The sequence below is a fragment of the Bubalus bubalis genome, chromosome 10, assembly GCF_019923935.1.
Source record: "Bubalus bubalis isolate 160015118507 breed Murrah chromosome 10, NDDB_SH_1, whole genome shotgun sequence".
Classification (NCBI taxonomy): Eukaryota; Metazoa; Chordata; class Mammalia; order Artiodactyla; family Bovidae; genus Bubalus; species Bubalus bubalis.
This window is the reverse complement of record NC_059166.1, coordinates 65,211,472-65,234,184: the sequence shown is the minus strand read 5'-3', so window position 1 is coordinate 65,234,184 and position 22,713 is coordinate 65,211,472. Positions and strand designations below refer to the sequence as shown.

General features: G+C 38.6%; 1 protein-coding gene across 8 annotated transcripts in view; it reads left to right on the top strand.

Moving 5' to 3' along the window:
* REV3L (REV3 like, DNA directed polymerase zeta catalytic subunit) overlaps window positions 1-22,713 on the top strand; it is a 175,455-nt gene that overhangs the window by 36,618 nt on the left and 116,124 nt on the right. For 6 of the 8 annotated variants that reach the window (XM_025295022.3, XM_025295024.3, XM_025295025.3 and 3 more), the window contains one exon: window positions 22,109-22,298. In XM_025295022.3, coding sequence (XP_025150807.3) covers window positions 22,109-22,298 — 190 coding nt within the window. Of the gene's footprint in view, window positions 1-8,562; window positions 8,584-8,616; window positions 9,020-22,108; window positions 22,299-22,713 lie in introns of those variants that run through there. The other 2 variants (XM_025295029.3, XM_025295028.3) reach the window with 2 other exon arrangements.

The window sequence follows — 22,713 nt, the reverse complement described above, 5'->3', positions numbered from 1 at the left end:
AGGGTACAGGATGCTTGGAGCTGGTGCACTGGGATGACCCAGAGGGATGGGATGGGGAGGGAGGTGGGAGAGGGGTTCAGGATGGAGAACACATGGGCAGATTCATGTCAATGTATGGCAGAAACCAATACAATATTGTAAAGTAAAAAAATAAAAAAAAGATTGATACATTTTCTAAATAGAAATGGATGATTTGACAGTTTTGAGAAGAGATGTGAAAGGCTGATAATTTTCTGGAAATGCTAGAGTTAGAGTACTCCTCTTGGCAACTGATAAGATTAAATAGGAGACATCAGTGAACATATAAGTGATTCTCATTTAGGACAGAATATAGGTTGGTAATACAGGAGATATTTGAGAAATGCTAGGTAAATTTACAATCAGCATTGGCAGAAGTAAAGATTAGGAAGAAGTGTGGATTATCGAAGAAACATCAGTGTTTACTGTGAATGGGTACTTCCTTTTAATCACTAAATTTATTTGATAAAAAATACAACCCCTCAGTTTTTGTTGTTTTTTTAGCTTGTTTGAAGTGGCGCTTTGATAAAGTGAAAAGAACATCAGACTAAGAATCAAGAACATAGAGTTCTTCAGGTTCTGAGGTCCTTGGACTTCTCAGCCAGTTGAATGTGTGACTTTAGGCACCTTGAATCTCTCGTTTCATATATTAAATGGGTAAACAAACTGAGAAATACCCATACAAGGAGTTACTATGGAGCAATAAAAAGGAATTGGCTACTGACATGTGATGTTATGGATGAATATCAAAATCACTGTGCTGAACAAAAGAACTCAAGCACAAAAGAGATATGTACAGCGTGATTTCACTTTTATGAAGTGCTAGACAAAACTATTGTGAAAAATTAGAATACTGATTTCCTCAGAGGACATGGGGATTGACTGAAGAGTGGCACAGGGGAATTTTGGGGTTGATGAAAATGGGAAATGTTCTATAACTTCATGAAGATACACATATTTGTCAAAATTAAGTTCCAGTATTTGTGTCTTGCACCAAATGGAAATTTTATGACTCTTCCCCTGCTCCTCCCAGAAATAACAGTTAACAAATACTGAATTCTAGTTAGGAGGTATGCCTTTCTCAGTTGAAATGTTTAGTAATTCTGAAACTACTTTTTACATTTTCTAAGTTTTTGAAGCCAGGTAAATATATTTAGGAAAATGGGAGCCAGGTTTCTAACTTTTAGACAAGAGAGAAACATGGAAAAGGGGACAACTAGGGACTTCCCTGGTGGCTCAGAGGTTAAAGCGTCTGCCTGCAATGTGGGAGACCCGGGTTCGGTCCCTGGATCGGGAAGATCCCCTGGAGAAGGAAATGGCAACCCACTCCAGTATTCTTGCCTGGAGAATCCCATGGATGGAGGAACCTGGTAGGCTATAGTCCACGGGGTTGCAAAGAGTCGGACACAACTGAGCAACTTCACTTCAGAATGTCTCTGGGGGTATTAGTTTGGAATTAGGGATGTCAGTATGAACTCAGCTTTTATAAGAGGAGGTTAGATAAGTAGGTCGTAGATAGGAGAGAGAGGAGGGGGCAAAGAGAAAGACAAATATAGTGGTGTGTATAAATATATAAATTCGCTAGCTCTGTTTGCTTAAAGGTTCTGCAGTTAATGACACCCTCATAGCAATAGCAATAAGCATACCTACTCCCAGATCTTGATTTCCAAATAAGATTCTCGCTAAATGAACCTTTGAGAGATAGCTGATTCCGTGGCAGGGGCAGAGAATGTACAAGATGAGCCTGGAATATATTATTGCTCCAGAAACATTACATGGTGTTAAGTAATGATGGGAACATATCAGAAGGACATAAGAAATCTGGTTTTCACTCAGACATGAAGTTGTCATTCTTGTACTCACAAGGACAAAGTTGAACAAACTAAACATCAACATCTCTGCTTACCAATACCCTGAAAACTGGAGAGACAGACAAATATGGAGAATCCCTGCTTCCCAGGGGCAGAAGCTGATGGAGCCAGGAACTGGTAGGAAAACTTAAACCGTAACTGATGAACTTCCAGAAGCTGAGTGCAGATTAGCTTGAGAGTTAAACATTCCCGGGGGCTCAGTTTTAGGGAAAGGGGTCTCACACTTCTGTGGAGTTTTTCTTCCTCGAGCTCTGTCAGGTTCTCACAGTGAAGAATACAGGAGGAGCAAGTCCTTTTCTGCCTCCAACAGGGGCAGTGAAATAGAAACCATTTTGAAACAGGCTGCTGCTGCTGCTAAGTCGCTTCAGTCGTGTCTGACTCAGTGCAACCCCATAGATGGCAGCCCACCAGGCTCCCCCATCCCTGGGATTCTCCAGGCAAGAACACTGGAGTGGGTTGCCATTTCCTTCTCCAGTGCATGAAAGGGAAAAGGGAAAGTGAAGTCACTCAGTCGTGTCCGACTCCTAGTGACCCCATGGACTGCAGCTTACCAGGCTCCTCCGTCCATGGGATTTTCCAGGCGAGAAATGGAGTGGATTGCCATTGCCTTTGAGACAGGCTCCCCCTGCCCAAAAAGGGAAACTACTAGAGCCTAACCAGCCTGGGGAAAGGGAAATCCCCAACTTCAGCTCTGTCCAGTCTTACTGCCTCATCGAAGAGGGGAAAGGCTGAGAGGCATTTGCGAAGGCCACAGCCAGGCACACAGGGCCACTTGAAAACTCAGCCCTAACCATCGGATTAGAGAATGCTTTTCTCACCCCTTTTATCTTCCACCACCTCAGTGGGGCTCCTGTATAGTAACAGGATTACAGATGGAAAAACTACAAGGTTTGCACTTTAAAAGGAGTTTCTGCTGCTGCTAAGTTGCTTCAGTCGTGTCCAACTCTGTGCAACCCCAGAGACGGCAGCCCACCAGGCTCCCCGTACCCGGGATTCTCCAGGCAAGAACACTGGAATGTGTTGCCATTTCCTTCTCCAATGCATGAAAGTGAAAAGTGAAAGTGAAGTTGCTCAGTCGTGTCCGACTCTTAGCAACCCCATGGACTGCAGCCCACCAGGCTCCTCCATCCATGGGATTTTCTAGGCAAAAGTACTGGAGTGGGGTGCCATTGCCAAAGGAGTTTCTGGGGAAACTCAAAAGGTGATAGTAAAGACAAAAATAAGGACCTTAGAGGAAATTTTAGCCTCTGATACCTGTAACTACAGTAAACACAGCTTTACTACTAGTAAAATATGGCACAGATTTTGGAATTGTCAGACTGGGAATTTAAAATTAAATTGATTAATATACTAAGAGATCTAATTAGAAAAGTCGATAGCATGTAAAAACAGATGGGTAATGTAAGTAGAGAGAGACTCTTAAGAAAGAAAGGGAAATAATGGAAATCAAAAACATTGTAATAGAAGTGAAGAATGTCTTTGATGGACTAGAGGAAGGTACAAAGGAAATATTTGAAGTAATAATGGCTGAGAATTTTTCAAAATTAATGACAAGACACCAAATCACCAGTCCAGGAAGATTAGAAGACACCAAATATGATAAATAGCAAATCTACACTTACTCATATCATTTTCAAATTGCTAAGAGTTATATTGGATTTCTTTTCATAAACCATGCAAGCAAGAAGAGAGTGGAGTGAAATGTTTAGAAAGGAAGAGCATTATAGAAGGACAAGTGAAGGTAAAATAAAATCTTTTGTTTTCTTGTTCTTAATTGACATAGTAGATAACTGTTCAAAATAATAATAGAAGCAGCGTAGTGGGTAATTACAGATTTTGGAGAAGGGAAATGAACGATAGGAATGTTATAAGGGAAAAGAGGGAAGAATTTGGAATACCATTATTAAAAACTTGGAAAACTATTATATAAAGCACTATCCGTGAAGTGCGTCTGTAGTGTTATTTGATGGTTGGTGTAGGTTATGTTTAAATGTATAACACAAACTCTAGTTGTTGTTCAGTCACTAAGTTGTGTCTGACGCTTTGGGACACCATGAACTGTAGCACTCCAAGCTCCTCCGTCCATGGGGGTTTTTCAGACAGAAACACTGGAGTGGCTTACCATTTGCTTCTCCAGGGTGTCTTTCTGACCCAGGGATCAAACCCAAGTCTCCTTCATTGGCAGGTGGATTCTTTACCACTGGAAAGCCCAGATTCTGGAGTAACCACTAAAATTCAGTTTTTCCTTTTAATACTTAAAAGATGTCACTCCACTGACTCTGGTTGCTTTATTTTTGATAGGTTTGGCAATATTTTTCTGCCCCAAATTTTGGACTCCCAATCTTCATGATTTATAACTTCTCCTTCTCCTTATTTGGGTGCCCATGTGACCAGGTGTATGCTTAGTAGAACTAACTAGTCATATCAGTTTGGTAGCATGCATGCACTCTTAAATAACTAAACACCGTCCTAAGAAAACTTCTTTTAATTCATATACAGAAGTTGTGGGTATTTGGGAGAAAGAGAGTTAAGGAGCGGGAGAAGGCTATACTGCTTCTACTTTTTGAGAGAGTAAATATTAAATACAGTGAATAGTTTAGTTTACTGTCAGTTTATTTACTGTCTGACAAAAAGAACTTTCTTACATTGACAGTTCTGTTTTAATGTTTAATTTCTTTACCTGTTTCAGTAATGATCAGTTTAAATAGAACATCTCTCTATAATTTGATAGATTCAGTATGAAGTGATTCAAGATTCAGTATGAAGTGTATCTTTATGTGGAAATAAAGATGTGTAAGTGGTTTTAGTGGCTAATGTTTGTATTTCTCATTTTATTCATAATTTATTTCTATGATGAAAAGTGAGTGAGAGTCACTCAGTCGTGTCCGACTCTTTGCAGCCCCATGGACTGCAGCATGCCAGGCTTTCCTGTTCTTCACTATCCCCCAAAGTTTGCTCAAACTCATAACCATTGAGTCAGTGATGCCATTCAACCTTCTCATCCTCTGTCACCCCGTTCACCTTCTGCCCTCACTCTTTAGGTCTTCTCATTAGAGACCTCCAAAGAAAATGAGCATGGATAGGTTAAAATATATATGTAACAATATAATGTAAATCAACTATATTTCAATTAAAAATATGCAGTAACGGCTTTGTTCAGATGTAGTTTGCGGCTCCATGAACTAGAGCCCACCAGGCTCCTCTTCCCTGGAATTTTCCAGGCAAAAATACTGGAGTGGGTTGCCATTTCCTACTCCAGGAGCTCTTAACTCAGGGACCAAATCCACGTATCTTGCACCTTCTGCATTTGCAGGCAGATTCTTTACCACTATTGCCACCTGGGAAGCCTTAGACATTTCACAAAAATGGAATCATACAATATGTGATTTTTGTGTGTCTGACTTCTTTAACTTAGCAAAAGGTTTTCAAGGTTCATCCATGTTGTACCATCAGTATTTCATTCCTTTTTATGGCCAAATCAATATTCCATTGTATGGGTTCCACACTATATTCATTCATTCATCAAATGAGTAACATCTGGGTTATTACTACCTTTTGGCTATTACGAATAATGCTGCTATGAGCATTTATGTGCAAGTTTTTGTGTGGATATTTATTTGTATTTATCTTGAGCATGTATATAGGAGTAGAATTGTTAGTCATATGATAATCCTGTGTTTAACATTTTGAAGAACTGCCTGACTACATTCCACATCAACCAGACCGGTTAACATTTCCATCAGCAGTAGTTTAGGTTTCCAGTTTCTCCGTAACATTTGTTATTGTCTGACTCTATGATTATAGCTGTTCTAGTGGGTGTAAAGTAGTGTTTAATTATGGTTTTGATTTGTATTTCACTAGTGGCTACTAAGGTTGAGCGTCTTTTCTTGTACTTATTGGCCATTTTTACGGTTTCTTTGGGAAATGTCTATTCAGATCCTTTGCCTCTTTGAAAATTGGGTTATTTGTCTTTTTATTGTTGAGTTGCAAGACTATTTATTCTAGATACAAGTTCCAAATACTTTCTCTTATTCCTTAAGTTGTCTTTTTACTTTCTTGTAGACAAGTAAAACTTTACGGTCCTTGAGTGTGTAGCTACTATAAAGTATGCTTGAGAAACTTACTAGATTTGCATAATCTCATTATTTGTAACATTTTAGTTATGTGCCTTTGGAAAAAAATTCAGGCATTTATATGCAAAGTTGACTGGACAAGAAGTTTATCTTGATTAGCTATTAATACTGCTTTAAATCATCTGATTTGAATTTTCAGATTGTAAATTGGATTGTTAATTTTACTTCAAGACCTTGGATTACTTACCTTTCAGTTGAAATACTGTAAGGATTAATATGTTTGACCATTCTGGCTAAAACATTGAAAACTAAAACATTGGTTTTATGTCAGAATTGTATTTTTAGCAAGTTAATAAGTACTAGTTATTTTTATGATGTTTAGTTTGAAAGGTGCACATTTTCTTGGGAAGTGTAGCTTGAAACCACTGTTAGCAGTTTAATTTTTTAAGGCTAGGGTTTTTAGAATAGTATGATGGTATACCATGGTGTGTGTAGTATCCAGGCTGAGGCTCACTGTCACTGTGAAAGTAAAGGGGATGACTGATTTCCTTTCTGTAATAATATTTGCAAACTAAATTACATATGGATGTTGGGCATGCCATTTCATCAGATTTTTGACATATTAATCATAACAGAATTTGTTTATATATGCTTTTTTGCAACCCCATGGACTGTAACCTTGCAGTTAATTGTCAAGGCTACAATTCTTGCCTGGAGAATTGCAGTCCAATTCTCCAGGCAAGAATACTGGAATAGGTTGCCATTCCCTTATCCAGGGGATCTTCCTGACCCAGGGATTGAACCCAGATCTCCTGCATTGCAGGTGAATTCTTTACCATCTGAGCTACCAGGGAAGCCCTAAAATAATCAACAGCAAGTGAAGTGAAGTGAAAGTCACTCAGTCATGTCCGACTCTTGGCAACCCCATGGACTGTAGCCTTGCAGGCTCCTCTGTCCATGGAATTCTCCAGGCCAGAATACTGGAGTGGGTAGCCTTTCCCTTCTCCAGGGGATCTTCCCAACCTGGGATCGAACCCAGGTCTCCCACATTGCAGGCAGATTCTTTACCATCTGAGCCACCAGGGAAGCCCAAGAATACTGGAGTGGGTAGCCTATCCCTTCTTCAGCAAATCTTCCCAACCTAGGAATTGAACCAGGGTCTCCTGCATTGCAGGCAGATTCTTTACCAGCTGATCTACCAGGGAAATAGGAGTTGGTTATTTTACTGCTGTTACTATGGAAAAGTGGTCCTTAATTCAGTCTTTTGTACTCCCTAGCAAACAGTTGGGGAATAGGAGGACATTATGAATATCTTCATTAGCATTTGAAAAGCAATCTTTATAAGGAGAAAAAAGCAGTCAAATTTCTACTAGACTCCGTTTTTGAAAACCCTTGTAGATGTTACCCAGTACGAAAAAAATCCTGTTGTTTCTTCTTTCTAACCATATATTCTCAATTTTCTGACATCAACTTTGGATGTTCTACAATTTAATTCAGTTGTGACACTACCTGAAGTTTGTGCAGACTCCACAGAGTAAGGGATCAGTCACGTAAGACTGTCCTCACTCCTCAGCCATGAATGGGGTCCCCAGGCTACCTTCACTTATGTTCAGCCAACCACAGATTAGGGGTTTTCCATAATCCCTCTCTCAAGTCCCTTTCAGGTTCAATAAATGGCTATAATAGCTTACAAATTTAAGGAAAGTGTTATGCTTAATGTGGTTTATTTCAGATCAGATCAGTCGCTCAGTCGTGTCCGACTCTTTGCGAACCCATGAATCGCAGCACGCCAGGCCTCCGTGTGCATCACCAACTCCCGGAGTTCACTGAGACTCACGTCCATCAAGTCAGTGATGCCATGCAGCCATCTCATCCTCTGTCGTCCCCTTCTCCTCCTGCCCCCAATCCCTCCCATCATCAGAGTCTTTTCCAATGAGTCAACTCTTCACCTGAGGTGGCCAAAGTACTGGAGTTTCAGCTTTAGCATCATTCCTTCCAAAGAAATCCCAGGGCTGATCTCCTTCAGAATGGACTGGTTGGGTCTCCTTGCAGTCCCAGGGACTCTCAGGAGTCTTCTCCAACACCACAGTTCAAAAGCATCAATTCTTCGGCTCTCAGCCTTCTTCACAGTCCAACTCTCACATCCATACATGACCACAGGAAAAACCATAGCCTTGACTAGACGAACCTTTGTTGGCAAAGTAATGTCTCTGCTTTTGAATATGTTATCTAGGTTGGTCATAACTTTCCTTCCAAGGAATAAGCGTCTTTACCAAAGGAACATTTCATGCAAAGATGGGCTCGATAAAGGACAGAAATGGTATGGACCTAACAGAAGCAGAAGATATTAAGAAGAGAAGGCAAGAATACACAGAAGAACTGTACAAAAAAGATCTTCACGACCCAGATTATCACGATGGTGTGATCACTGACCTAGAGCCAGACATCCTGGAATGTGAAGCCAAGTGGGCCTTAGAAAGCATCACTACGAACAAAGCTAGTGGAGGTGATAGAATTCCAGTGGAGCTATTCCAAATCCTGAAAGATGATGCTGTGAAAGTGCTGCACTCAATATGCCAGCAAATTTGGAAAACTCAGCAGTGGCCACAGGACTGGAAAAGGTCAGTTTCCATTCCAATCCCAAAGAAAGGCAATGCCAAAGAATGCTCTAACTACTGCACAATTGCACTCATCTCACACGCTAGTGAAGTGGTTTATTCAAAAGGATACAAATGAGTAGCCTGATGAAAAGATACATAGGGCACGTTTCAGAAGGCTCCTGAACTCAGGTGCCTCTGTCTCCATGGAGTTGGCATGCACCACCGATTAGGAAACTTCCCAAAGCCTCATTGTTCAAGAGTTTTTATTGAAGTTTTCTTAAAAAAGCGTGACTGATTAAATCATTGGCCATCAGTGATTTAACCTGGAGATGAGATGGGTGAGATGAAGTTGAAAGTTTCAACACTCTAATGATATGGTTGATTCCTGGGTAACCAGCCTCCATTTTGAAGCTGTCTAACCACCCCACCAAGAGTATTCTCATTAGCATAAACTCAGGTATGGTCAAAAGGGGATCATTATGAATAATGAAAGATACTGCTATCAGGATGCTCGGGAGATACTAAATGTTATAAGAACTATGTATAAGGAATCAGGCGCAAAGATCAAAATAAACATTTTTAAAATTAAACCACACATGCTAATCTAATATGTATCAAACACCCTGTGTATTTCAGGCTCTCTGCTAGGCATTAAGAATAGGAAGAATAAAAAGACATGATGTGTGTGTTCAAGGAGCTCACACTGTAGGTGTGAAGATAGAGACAGTGATGCTGCATTTTACAGGGTGTTAGGGTCTGAAGCTAAGGGTATGAGATTAAAACCTAACAGGCAGAATTTCTCTGACAGGCTCTTAAATTGCATGAAATCCACCACACATCTTTCTATAAGTCCAACAGCTTAGTTTTCCAACATCACAATCTCCTCAGTTGAGCTCTAGTTGAAACAGTTGGTCTGCGATCAGGGCCGTGTTTTATGAAAACTCTTAACTGTATCTTAAGCAGTAAGATCATACTTAGTTAACCTCTCTCAAGAGCTGCTTCTGCAGTTAGAGGCATATAGGAACTGAGAGACTAAGGAACAACAGATTTATATGTCTCATAGTGCTAGAGGATAAATTTGTTGACTGATCAAACTGGTATCATTTGTGTTCTCATAATATTCACTTAGTCTCCTCTATCTGTGTCTCTTCCAGTCCTCCCTTAATCTCTTACTATCTAGTAAATAAGACACATATATGATGTGATTCCAGTGTGTATAAACATATGTATAGCATAAGTGCCATAATAGATTTATATAGGTGAGGACACAAGTGAAGAAACAAGGTTTAAACTCATCTTTGTAGGTAAAAGATGTGCTGTGTGCTGTGCTTAGTCCTGTCTGACTCTTTGCAACCCCATGGACTGTAGCCCACCAGGCTCCTCTGTCTATGGGATTCTCTAGGCAAGAATACTGGAGTGGGTTGCCATACCCTCCTCCAGGGGATCTTCCTAACCCAGGGATTGAACCAGTGTCTCTTACGTCTCTTGCACTGGCAGGTGGGCTCTTTACCACTAGCACTACCTGGGAAGCCCAAAGGATGATACTCATAGTTGAATTAGCAGGTGGAACTGACACTTCGAAATGAGATGCAACTAGTGTTTTCCATCCAAATACTAATCACATACTTCATTTCCTTCAAAAAAATACTTGTTATGTCTGTCTTTTTCCTATTTTCTCAGTGATTCTTCTGCTTATAGAGTATATTCAAGGAAATGTACTGGGCATGTCTGTGACATGGCTGAGGCAGAGGAGTCTAATCGCCAGTTTCTTTGGCTTGTGATGCTGCTGTAACTTGTCCACAGTACCCCAAGTTGTACTGGTGAATATAAATATGGGAAAATTGATCTTCCCCATTGAGCAGAGAACTATAGGCCAAGATATAATGCGTCCTTTGGCCACCTACACGGTTATGTTACAGTAATACATCTTCTGTTTTGCTCTTGGTTTTCTCTGTGTATGAAACACAAAGCTTTTATGTTGCTCTACTTTTCCTTGGTGCTGAAAAAGTTACCTTCTTTTATACTGAAAAGTTATTTTCTAGTATATTATTTTAATTCTGTTGTTGTTTCTTATGTGTATATATGTATATATATGCGTTTGTGTGTATGTAAGTTAGGATTCCCTGGTGGCTCAGACGGTAAAGAATCTGTCCGCAATGCGGAAGACCTGGGTTCAGTGGCCAGATCCGGAAGATCCCCTGGAGAAGGGAATGACAACTCATTCCAATATTCTTGCCTGGAGAATTCCATGGACATAGGAGCCTGGCGAGCTACAGTCCATGAGGTTGCAAAGAGTCGGACCTGACTGAGCAACACACACACACACACACACACACATACACACTTAAGCTACTTTGCTTGGGGTTGCCACAGAGATTACAGTTAACATCTTCATTTAAAACAGTCTAGTTTGGATTAATCTCAATTTTAATATACAAAAAGTTTTTTCTAGTATAAAACTATTTATAAAAATTATATCTTTATACATTACAAGCCCATCAACATAATTTTTTAGATGTATTTATTTTACTTTGGAGGGCTGTGGTGGGTCGTTGCTGCTGCTCGCAGGCTTTCTGTAGTTGCAGAGAGTGGGGGCTACTTTGTGGTTGTGGTGTACGGGCTTTACATTGTGGTGACTTCTCTGTTGCAGAGCACAGGCTCTAGGGTGTGTGGGCTTCAGAGCATTGGCTTAGTTGTTGTGGCACAGGCTTAGTTGTTCCATGGCATGTAGCATCTTCCTGGACCTGGGATGGAACCAATGTTTCTTATATTGTAAAGTGGATTCTTAACCACTGGACCACCAGGGAAGCCCCCATCAATACAATCTTATGATAATTTTATGCACCTGTCCTTTAAATGAGACAGAAGAAAAGAGTTACAAATATACATTTTTTATTATCTTTTGTGTTCACTTACATAGCTACCTTTATTGCTTAGTGTGGATTTGAGATATTGTTTTTTCGTTTCAGCCTGAAATGAAATAACGCTTTAGTGTTTCTTACAGAGCAGGTCTGCTAGTGATGAATTCTTTCAGTTTTCCTTTATCTAGGAATATCTTAAGTTTCTTTTTTCCCACCTCACCTAGCTCTCCTTCATTTTTTGAAGGGTACTTCTGCTAGATGACAGTCTTTCTCTTTCATCACTGTGACCATATCATCCTGCCCACTGGCCTGCACAGTTTCTAATGAGAGGTCAGCTATTAAACTTGTTCAGGAAACTTTGTACCTAAGAAATGTTTTCCTTTTGCTGCTTTCATGATTTCTGTCTTTCAACAGTTTGGCTATGAAACATCTAGGTGTGAATCTCTTCAGCTTTGTCCTAAACTTAAAGTTTATTGAACTTCTTAGATACACATACTGATGTTTTCCATCAAATTGGAGAAGTTTTTGTCATTATTTTTTTCAGATATTCTTTCCACTCCTTTTTGTCTCTCCTCTCCTTTGGAAACTCACATTATGTATATGTTGGCATACCTGATGTAGTCCCACAGATCTCTGAGGCTCTCTGTCATTTTTCTGTGTGTGTGTGTGTGTGTGCACGCACGCACGCACGCATGCACTTAGTGGCTTAAGTTGTGTTCGGCTCTTTGCAACCCTATGGACTGTAGCCCACCAGGCTCCTCTGTCCAAGGGATTCTCCAGGCAAAAATACTGGAGTGGGTCATCATGCCCTCCTCCAGGGGATCTTCCTGGCCCTGGGGTCGAATCCATGTCTCTTGTGTCTCCTGCCTTGGCAGGCAGGTTCAGTACCACTAGTGCCACCCGGGACGCCCAAGTTTCTTCATAAGTGTGGAGAATCTCAACTGTCTGCAAGTTCAGTGATTCTTTTGCCAGTTCAAATGTGCTGTTTATCTTCTCTAGTAAATTTTTCATTTCTTTTGTTGCTCTTTTCAACTCAAATGTGTATTACACTTTTTGTATTTTTTAATTGCATTGGATGGGAATATCATTTTCATATTGAAATGCCAGCTTTTTATTTGATTGTTTTTATAATTTGTCTCTTCATTTATATTCTCTAAGTACAGAATATAAAATGTATTATATTTTTATGTAAATATAAAATTATTATATATAAATGTATTAAATATATAAATTTATATAGAAAATATAAAATGTGACCCAAACTTTCCTATAATTCTTTATACATAACTTCCTATAGTTCTTTGAAATATTTTTAATAGCTGATTTAAGGTCTTTGTCCAGTAAGACCAACATCTCAACTTCTTCAGAGACAGTTTCTGTTGACTTTTTTTCCTGTGTATGGGTCATGCTTCCCTGTTCCTTTGTATGTCTTACAATATTTTGTTGGAAACTAGATATTTTCAATAATGTGACAGTTAGGAAAACCATAGTCCTTCCTACCCTCCGGGATTTGTTTTGCTCTCTTGTTGGGGTTACTATTTGTTACTTTAGTGACTTTCCTGGGTTAATTCTGTTCAGTCTCTGTTCTTTTGAAGTCTTCTCAGCAGCTTGGTGGTCAGTTATTGATTGGCCAGAGATTTCTTTAAATGCTTTGAGCCAGTAGGTCTCTGTTCAGCTTTTGCTGAGGGGCTTTGTGTGTGTGTGGCTTTGTGTGTGGGGGGGCGGGGGGGGGCTTTGTGTGTGTAGGCAAAGCTTCAAGGTCACCCAGAAGTGAATTATTAGGCCCTTGTTAGGTCTTCTGCGCAGTTCACACAGCTCCACATGTGTGTGTAGCCTTCTAAATTCCCAAGGCTGTTGCAGAGTTTTTCAAAGCCCCTTACGGATATTTCACTGCTTAGTTTTTCCTTTTAAGTATTTTGGTCACCCTCTTTATTAGCTGCAACTAGTAAAATCTGTTCCAGAAACTGCAATGTTAAACAGTTGCTATTGACTATTTTCAACAAATACGCTGCAGATAGGACTATACACATTGAGAGAGCTCTGAGTTGTCAAATAAAGCCTGAAGAATGCAGTTTTTCTAACAAGCTGCCATGCAGGTGAAATAGTTAAAAGAGTTTTCTAGTGCTTGGGGAGGGGCGGAATGCAAGTGTATTCTGGCTCTCCAGTATCTGCTTGGTTTTTGGGTTTCACAGCTACCATAGTAGCAAGATTTTGGTTTTCAAGGCTTATTTGGAGCTGGAGATGAGAGATTGCATTAGGGCAAGTTAACAGCCTACAAAGCTTGCTGTCCTTGCTAAGATAACAGGATTCTTGAGTAAGCATTGCTTGGATTATCACAATCCTTCAGTTAATTTGCTGAGTGCTAGAAAAAAGTTTTATTTTGACAGTGTTTATCTGTATTCTTTTAAAAATTTTTTCTTTAAGTATAGTTGATGTACAGTATCAAATGTTACAGGTGTACAATATAGTGGTTTATTATTTTTAAAGGTATCCAACCAGTCCATTCTAAAGGAGATCAGTCCTGGGTGTTCGTTGGAAGGACTGATGCTAAAGCTGAAACTCCAATACTTTGGCCACCTCGTGTGAAGAGTTGACGCACTGGAAAAGACTCTGATGCTGGGAGGAATTGGGGGCAGGAGGAGAAGGGGACGACAGAGGATGAGATGGCTGGATGGCATCACCAACTCGATGGACATGAGTTTGAGTGAACTCCAGGAGTTGGTGATGGACAGGGAGGCCTGGCGTACTGTAGTTCATGGGGTCACAAAGAGTCGGACACGACTGAGCCACTGAACTGAACTGAACTGATACTTCATTTATAGTTATAAAATATTGGCTATATTCCCTGTGTTGTAAATTACATCCTTGTAGCATATTTTATACATAATAGCTTGTACCTCTAAATCCTCTACCCGTAAATTGCCCTTCCTCCTTTCCATCTCCCTCCTGGTAACCACTAGTTCTCTATGAATGTGAGTCTTTTTTGTTGTATTCACTAGTTTTGTATTTTTTTAGATTCCACATTTAAGTGATGTATCATGCAATATATGTGTTTCTCTGACTTATTTCACTTAGTATCAGTTTCAGTTTAGTCTCTCAGTCATGTCTGACTCTATGAGACCCAATGGACTGCCGCACGCCAGGCCTCCCTGTCCATCACCAACTCCCAAAGTCTACCCAAACTTATGTCCATTGAGTTGGTGATGCCATCCAGCCATCTCATCCTCTGTCGTCCCCTTCTCCTCCTGCCCTCAATCTTTCCCAGCATCAGGGTCTTTTCAAATGAGTCAGCTCTTCGCATCAGGTCGCCAAAGTATTGGAGTTTCAGCTTCAAGATCAATCTTTCCAATGAACATCAGGACTAATTTCCTTTAGGATGGATTGGTTGGATCTCCTTGCAGTCCACGGGACTGTCAAAAGTCTTCTCCAACATCACAGTTCAAAAGCATCAATTCTTCGGCACTCAGCTGTCTTCACAGTCCAACTCTCACATTCATACATGACCACTGGAAGAACCATAGCCTTGACTAGACAGACCTTTGTTGGCAAAGTAATGTCTCTGCTTTAGAATATACTGTCCAGGTTGGTCATAACTTGCCTTCCAAGGAGTAAGCGTCTTTTAATTTCGTGCCTGCAATCACCATCCGCAGTGATTTTGGAGCCCAAAAACATAAAGTCAGCCACTGTTTCCCCATCTATTTCCCATGAAGTGATGGGACCAGATGCCATGATCTTAGTTTTGCCAACTTTTTCACCCTCCTCTTTGACTTTCATCAAGAGGCTCTTTAGTTCTTCTTCACTTTCTGCCATAAGGGTAGTGTCATCTGCATATCTGAAGTTATTGATATTTCTCCCAGCAATCTTGATTCCAGCTGTTGTTTAATCACTAAGTTGTGTCGGACTCTTTTGTGACACCATGGACCGTAGCCCACTAGGCTGCTCTGTCCATGGGATTTCCCAGGCAAGAATACTGAAGTGGGTTGCCATTTCCTTCTCCAGGGGATCTTCCTGATTCAGGGATTGAACCTGCATCTCCTGCATGGCAGGATGATTCTTTACCACTGAGCCACCTGGAAGCCTGCTAACATACTTACGTTCTCAATTATTCACTGACTGTTACTGCTCTTTTCTTTTCAAGGACTGATTCTCTCACATCCCACATAAATCAAAATCCTCTATTTCTCCCTTAAATGTTAGTATTCCTCAAGTTTCTGGCCTACACCCCTTCTATTGTCTGTCTTATTGCCCTTGAGCATTCTTACCTGATTGTTGCTCAGACTCTCAAGTCTATCGTCTTCTATAGCCCAGATCTTTGACTTAAATTCCACATCTGTATCTAATTGTGCTTAATGTAAATCTTTGGAATTTCTATAGACACATAAAATTTCTTAAGTTCAAAATATAAATCAATTTATATTTCTTTCTCAGTTTCTAGTTGCCTAAACCAAAAATGTGGGTCGTTTTTTATTCTTTCTCCTTTACCCTTCCTCCATATATTAGAGTCAGTTACTTTTCAATTCTGTGCCCTAAATCTTCTTGAATTAAATTTTCTTCATCTCTACTGACATCTCTTGCCTAAAGTACTCCCATAGACTCCTAAACACATCTTCCCGTTATAGTCCCATTCTGTCCCGACCTTCTTCACAGTGTGTCCACAAGGAAATTATAAAATGCAAATCCACAAAAGTCACAGAGTCTACACACGCGCGCATGTATGTACACACACACACGCTTTGCCCTTCTCTTCGTTGCATTTCTTGCTCCATCCAAATTGCCTTTTTCCTGTTTCTGGACCATGTCATGCTCCTATTCACTTTTCAGTTGCATACCACACTATTCTTTCTCCTTTGCTTTTTGTTGCTTCGTCAGGGAAACCTTCCTGTATTCTTACAAACTGTATTACATACCTCTAGATATAGAATTACCATACTGTAATTGCCTGTTTACTCATCTTTATCTCCAAGTAGAATGCCAGGTCCATGAGATCAGAGACTGTGGTTATGAGCAGCCTGTGGCCTAGCACTTAACAACTGGCTTCCACAAATTATTTGATGAATAGCGAATTTATGCCTACATACACAAATGATGGAACCAACCATGTTGAGCACTGAGAATACAAAGATATATTCAGCAAATGTATAAGTAAAACAGCCCTTTGAAACATCTGGTGTTTGAGGGATATAGCTCTGCTAGTAATGCAGCATTACTAACTTAAAGCCAATGATTCTAAATGAAGTCCTTTATGCCTTAGTTTAAAAATACATTGCCATGAATATATATATGAAACCCCAAAGCATTATTTAGAAATGAAAGGAGAAAGTGAAGAGAAACTGTTCAATAGGAAGTTTTATATATATATATATATATGCCCATAATAAAGTTCGTGATTATACTTATTTTTATATTATTTTGTTTTTAATTTCTGGGTCATTGAGAAGTAGGTGACATCTTCCTTCCTGCCTTTTACACAAATTGTATAATATTTAGAAACTATTTATAAGCAACAAGAAAAAAAATGAAATCACCCATTATCTGATTTAATATATATAGTTTCACAATTGAAATAAATCTGAATATCACCAGAAATAGATATATCATAAGCATCTCTCTTTGCTAGGAAATACATCAATACCATCTATTACTGAGGCTAGCAAACTTTATACCACATAGTATATATTTGAAGCTTTAAGGGCTAGAAGGTCTTTGTCATAATTATTCAACTCCTCCTATATTTGGAATAGACCATTCCAAATGGGTGTGGTGTATTCCAATAAAATTTTACTTACAAAAACAGGTGGCAAGCAGGATTTGGTATGAGAGCCATAGATATGTTTTGTGATACATATAAACCATAATTACTTAATCTCCTATTTCAAGATGTTTATCTTCATTTTTTACAATTATTATACTGTCTTAACATCTTAATATCTAAATCTTATTCTTAACTTTTTTCCTTAGCATAAATCCTGGAAAATATTTCTAGGGCTAAGAGTATATCCTTAAGACTGCTTTTTTTCATGAGAATAAGTGATATAACACTTGCTTTTAAACTGTGACTATTAGGAGTTTTGTTTGGTTCATTTTGTGGTTTTTGTGAGGCTAGGAAAAGAAAGATGGAGTGATGGAGGCAAAGAAAGACTGGAGGGAAACATTGAATGATCGTAATATAAAACTTAAGAGATGTTTCATGAAGAAGAAGATATGAGAAATTTCATAAATACAAATTTTTCTGTTCACATAAACAAGTTGGTTTTTTTGTTTGTTTGTTTCATAGCTCTATAGAGTTTCGTTTAAAATTTTGTATTGATTGAGATTTGGGAGATGGGGTTTGCAAATTTCAAAATGAGCTTTTCTTAATCAGTCTCCTAAGATACTCTTAAGCCAGCATGGTTTTGATTGTGATTACCAGTCAGCTTGTTTTGAAAAAAAGGAAAAAAGAGGCGGTTAAATTTTCCTGTTCTGGTTGACAGGGAAGTCTAATCAGAGCAAGGATTACTATCCATGGATAAAATCCTGCTTGTCCGCTGTTGTAAATGAAATTTTATTGCAACACAGCCATGGCCATTTATTTAAGTACTGTCTGTGACTGCTTTCAGGCTACGACAAGAATTCCATAGTTATAGCAGAGACAGTGTAGCCCATAAAACCTAAAATATGTACTGTATCCCACTTAACAGAAAAAAAAATTTTCAGACCCCCAAATAAGAGGAATGACACATGTTAGTCTTTCTGTTATTGAAAATGGATCTACAAAACCAGAAGTCATTTTGTTACAGATAGACTAACACGATTTTAGAAGCACAGTTAATTCAGATCCCAAATCTAGGCTCTTAAAATATAGAAGAAAACGTGAGAGAACAATAAGAGAAATGTTGGAATACAGAGGGCTTAATGTTGAGTGAAGTTTTAAGTTCTGTGAGAGATTAGATTTAGAGCACCAAACACTGGCTGTTACAGAAGCACCTACCTGAGTTATAAAATCCCTTCTCACATAATTGGAAAACAGCCAATTCCATAAAGTTTTGCTATAGTATCTTTAAAAGTGAGAAGTTATGCCGTGACAAGTTCAGTGGAAAATTTTTTGAAACCTGTTTACATAGGCTTATTCTCCCAATGACAAGTCCTTGTTCCTACTGAATTTGTTGCTTTAATTCAGTTTCACGTAACAATAATAGGGAACATTCAGAAAGTAGGGATATTTTCTTTCTTTGGATCCACGTTATCTGGAAATAGCTAATATCCAGAATCCCAAATCATTTAGTAAGGTTTTGAAGCAGCATAGCTTTTGTTAATTTGAGAAAGACATTCTTAAGAGAATCTTGTGTGGAACTCTTTGGAGTATAGTAGAAATGCCTCGAGGCTGAAGTAGAATCTTCCTCTTAACTAGGCCACTAAAGAGATACTGAAAAAACCTGAGTCTGTGTAGTACCAGCTACTTGGGCTTCTTCTATGAGGGAGAAGCCACAATGCTCACACCACTGGTTTTAGGGTGTTCCTTCACAGCTGAGTCTAACCCGTAGGGGAGTGAGGGCAGACGAGTTTATCTGAGGGGCTGTTCCTCTATATGGTCCCACACATTTGTGTGGGATAGAGCTAATGGAAGGAAATAAATAAAAAGTCTGTATCTTGTCAAGATCAAGCAGTGCTACAGCAGAGCTACAAATTTTGCAGTAATAAAAGACATACTGTTGCCAAAAAGACATTGACTCTCATTCATTTTTACACATTTCTCTTTGTTTTAACTTTTGAGTCTTATTTTATCTTGTTTCTGTGACACTCTGTATTAGAGCTGTTACAGCTCTGCCAAGAATTCCTTATGCTGTGGTTGCTCTTCAGGAGATTCTTCGTGAGAAGGGGTGGTGAGTAAAGCACTGAGCCATCTCTCGCTGCTGTAGAGCTAGACGGAGGTGCATCTGTTTTGATGTGGTGACTACAGCTTTGAGTGGGACTTCGGATCCTTCAGGGTGGTGGTGCCTTAGTTGTATCCGAGTCCCTCTGTTTTCATAGATATGTTTTTTCAGATATTCTAGGCTTTCACACCATTCCTTCTCCTTAAGCAACTATTCTGTTTTGCTGAAAGCTCTTGCATTCATTTAATAAAAGTCTTTTAAACACATATGTTTTGTGTTGGATCCTGGGGATTTTATGATCACAGCATCAGGTCCCAAAGAGTTTGCAGTCAGATGGGAGAGTCAGATAAAGAAACAGGTGTTAATAGAACAAAATAAAAACTGAGGAATTAAGAATTAAGAAAGCCAGTTATTAATTAAAAAAAAAATATTGAACCAGAGTGGTTAAATGGAAAGAGCATTGGTTTTAAATTTTGTTGATCTGATTTTAAATCTTGGTTCAGTTACCTAATAAGGTATGTTATTTTACTAAAGTTAACCTTTGTGGCACTTGCAAGGTTGTTCTAAGTTTTAGAAACAAATGCACTTGATGTCCAGTGCCTGCTGAATAAATCGTTTCTGTTTTTTTCCTAAATCATACACCATGGATTTTTATAGTTCCAAAACCTATAAATAGAAAGATCATTTCTCTGGCCCCTACTCCACAGGAGATATGAAAAGAGGATATTTTAAATGTTTAAATGAACTTTGTAAACATCCTGCCTATGAGGAAACTTAGAAATGAAATTTTATAATTATTTTTTATAAAATGTATCTAAATTTCCATTATTAAGATAGTGATTAAAATTAAAGCTTAACAGTATTACTTGTAAAATATGCTAGTAATTCTGTAATCACTGGTCTTAGATTTTATTTGTCAACTTAAAAAGGGAATACAGTTCTGTCTCCTCACCTCCCTGGAGCACTCTGTGGTTTAGCATGTCAGTTACTTTTAACCAAACTGTGGTTTATATCCAGCAGTTGTAATGGTTATAACCTTTTTTCATGAGATGTTCAAAAAACATTAAAATAGATCATCAGTAAATTGATAAATATATTTTTTAAGACTCATTCATTATTTCAATGAGTTTTTTTCTATTTAAAGAATTAAAAGCTGCAATATTTAGAAAATAGTATCATGCTGCGTGGTGACTCAGACAGTTAAGACTTGTCTGCAATGCTAGGAGATCCGGGTTCCATCCCTGGGTCAGGAAGATCCCCTGGAGAAGGAAATGGCAGCCCACTCCAGTATTCTTGCTTGGAAAATTCCATGGACGGAGAAGCCTGGTAGGCTATAGACCGTGGGGTCACAAAGAGTCAGACATGACTGAGTGACTTCACTTTCACTTTGATTGTGTTGTATTTAGAATGAAACAGAATAAAGAATTTGCTTTTAAATGAAAGAGTTTTTTTTATTTCTTTGAAATTATGTAACATAAAATTAGAAATTGAAATTGGTCTAACAGCAACAGAATTTGTAATTCTTCGAAAATGTCAAAGTTAGTAGCTCAAATCTGAATACTGTACTGAGGAGGGCAGAGATCTTATTCCATTATGTGACCGTTGCAGTTTTGTTACACTTTATAACTATTCCAGATTTATTTGTTAATTCTGTTACAGCTGTCCCTTAAAAATAAGACAAGCTGATATTATTCACTAGAAAAAGTTTAAATACAAAATATCAACAGAACATGAAACTCTTTTTTATGTATTTATTTTATGTAAATCACTCTAAATTATAAATAGGAAATAGTGATCAAACAAAAACTTTTCTGAAGAAAGAAAAAGCCAGGAAACCAGAGTGGGATGAGAGGTGGGGGAGAAGCCTTAGGATGGTGTTGGCAGGGCAGTACAGTGATAGTGACAGAATGAGAAAACGGGTGTGTTCTTCCGTCACTGCTGCTTTCCTCTGTGTTTGTATCAGACAAATGGCACATGCCCAAGGGGAACAAGGGACAATGTTCTGAGGACAGGAACCGCTTTTATACAGCCCTGCCAGTTTCGTGAGAGTAATAGTGCATCTGCTTTTTGTTACTTAACCTTGCTGTGGACACATTACTGTTTCTGTAGCACTTTCTTTAGTGGGTTCTCAACTCAGGTTGCCTTCTTTGTCATGGCTGTATGGGATTGTCTGTTGGCAGATCAGCACCATTTACCCTTTCTGCACCTTGCCTAATGTGATGACTTCCTGGAAAATGTGCATGCTTGTTTTTTCCCCTCATTGTGTCTTCCCTGTCCCACTTCACCAAATGTGCAATTTAGATATCCAGAAGTCCATTACAGACAATTGATATGTAAAGATTGTCTTTTGTTTTTGTCTGTTTTGATTTTTTTCCCTTAACAGCAGAATTTCATTTTTGCCCTTCCCAACTACCCCCTCTCCATAGCAAAATTCCGCCCACTGGAATGTGAAGATAGACATTAACTGATTTATTTAGTAAACTTTCACTAAATTTTTGTAAGCTTCATAACACTGTGTTATGTGGTATTACAGGGCAGTTTGGTGAAGTACATAAAAGTAGTTAGATTGTGAAGATGAAGTATTCCAACATATTATCACCAAAACTACTATTTAAATCAGTCTCTAATGCTTATATTTATAAAATGCTTCTAAATGTTCTGTTGCAAGATATAGTCAATACAGGTGGCTTTAACTATGGGTTAGTTTCTTCAGCCCTTCCCTCAGATAAGCTGGGCTGTCATTAGACCATTTAAATGACTTGTATTCTGAGCTTTATAATGTTAAGGTTTTAAAATGCATCTCCAGTCTAAACTTTACAATGTGTTACATTTTAGGTCAGAAGACATGTCTTCATCTGCATGGCATCTTTCCTTACCTCTATGTGCCATATGATGGTTATGGACAGCAGCCAGAAAGCTATCTGTCTCAGATGGCATTCAGTATCGACAGAGCACTTAATGTGGCTTTAGGCAATCCATCTTCCACTGCTCAGCACGTGTTCAAGGTGTCATTAGTATCGGGAATGTAAGTATATGATAACATCTTTTTAAATTTCTATTTCTTTGTATTTATATTGTTATTCCAGTTAAAAGAAAATATATCCAATCCAGATATACTCTGTTCATTTTTCCTTTAATTCTAATCTAATGGAACTGGGATGAAATTTCTTTATATATACTATATATATACTATAAGCTTTTAAAATCCATTTTTATTGCAATGAAAGATAAATGGTTAACAGTGATTTTTAACTTTTTCCATTTCTCTGCTTCCTAGAACTGTAGAAATTCATCATTTCTACATTCATGTAGAAATTCATGTAATTCATTCATCAGCTATTTATTGAGCACCTTTTATGTGCCAGGCACTCTGCTAGGTGCTTGGGATATACTGGTGAACAAAGCAAAGATCCTTGTCCCTGTGGAAGTGACATTGTAGT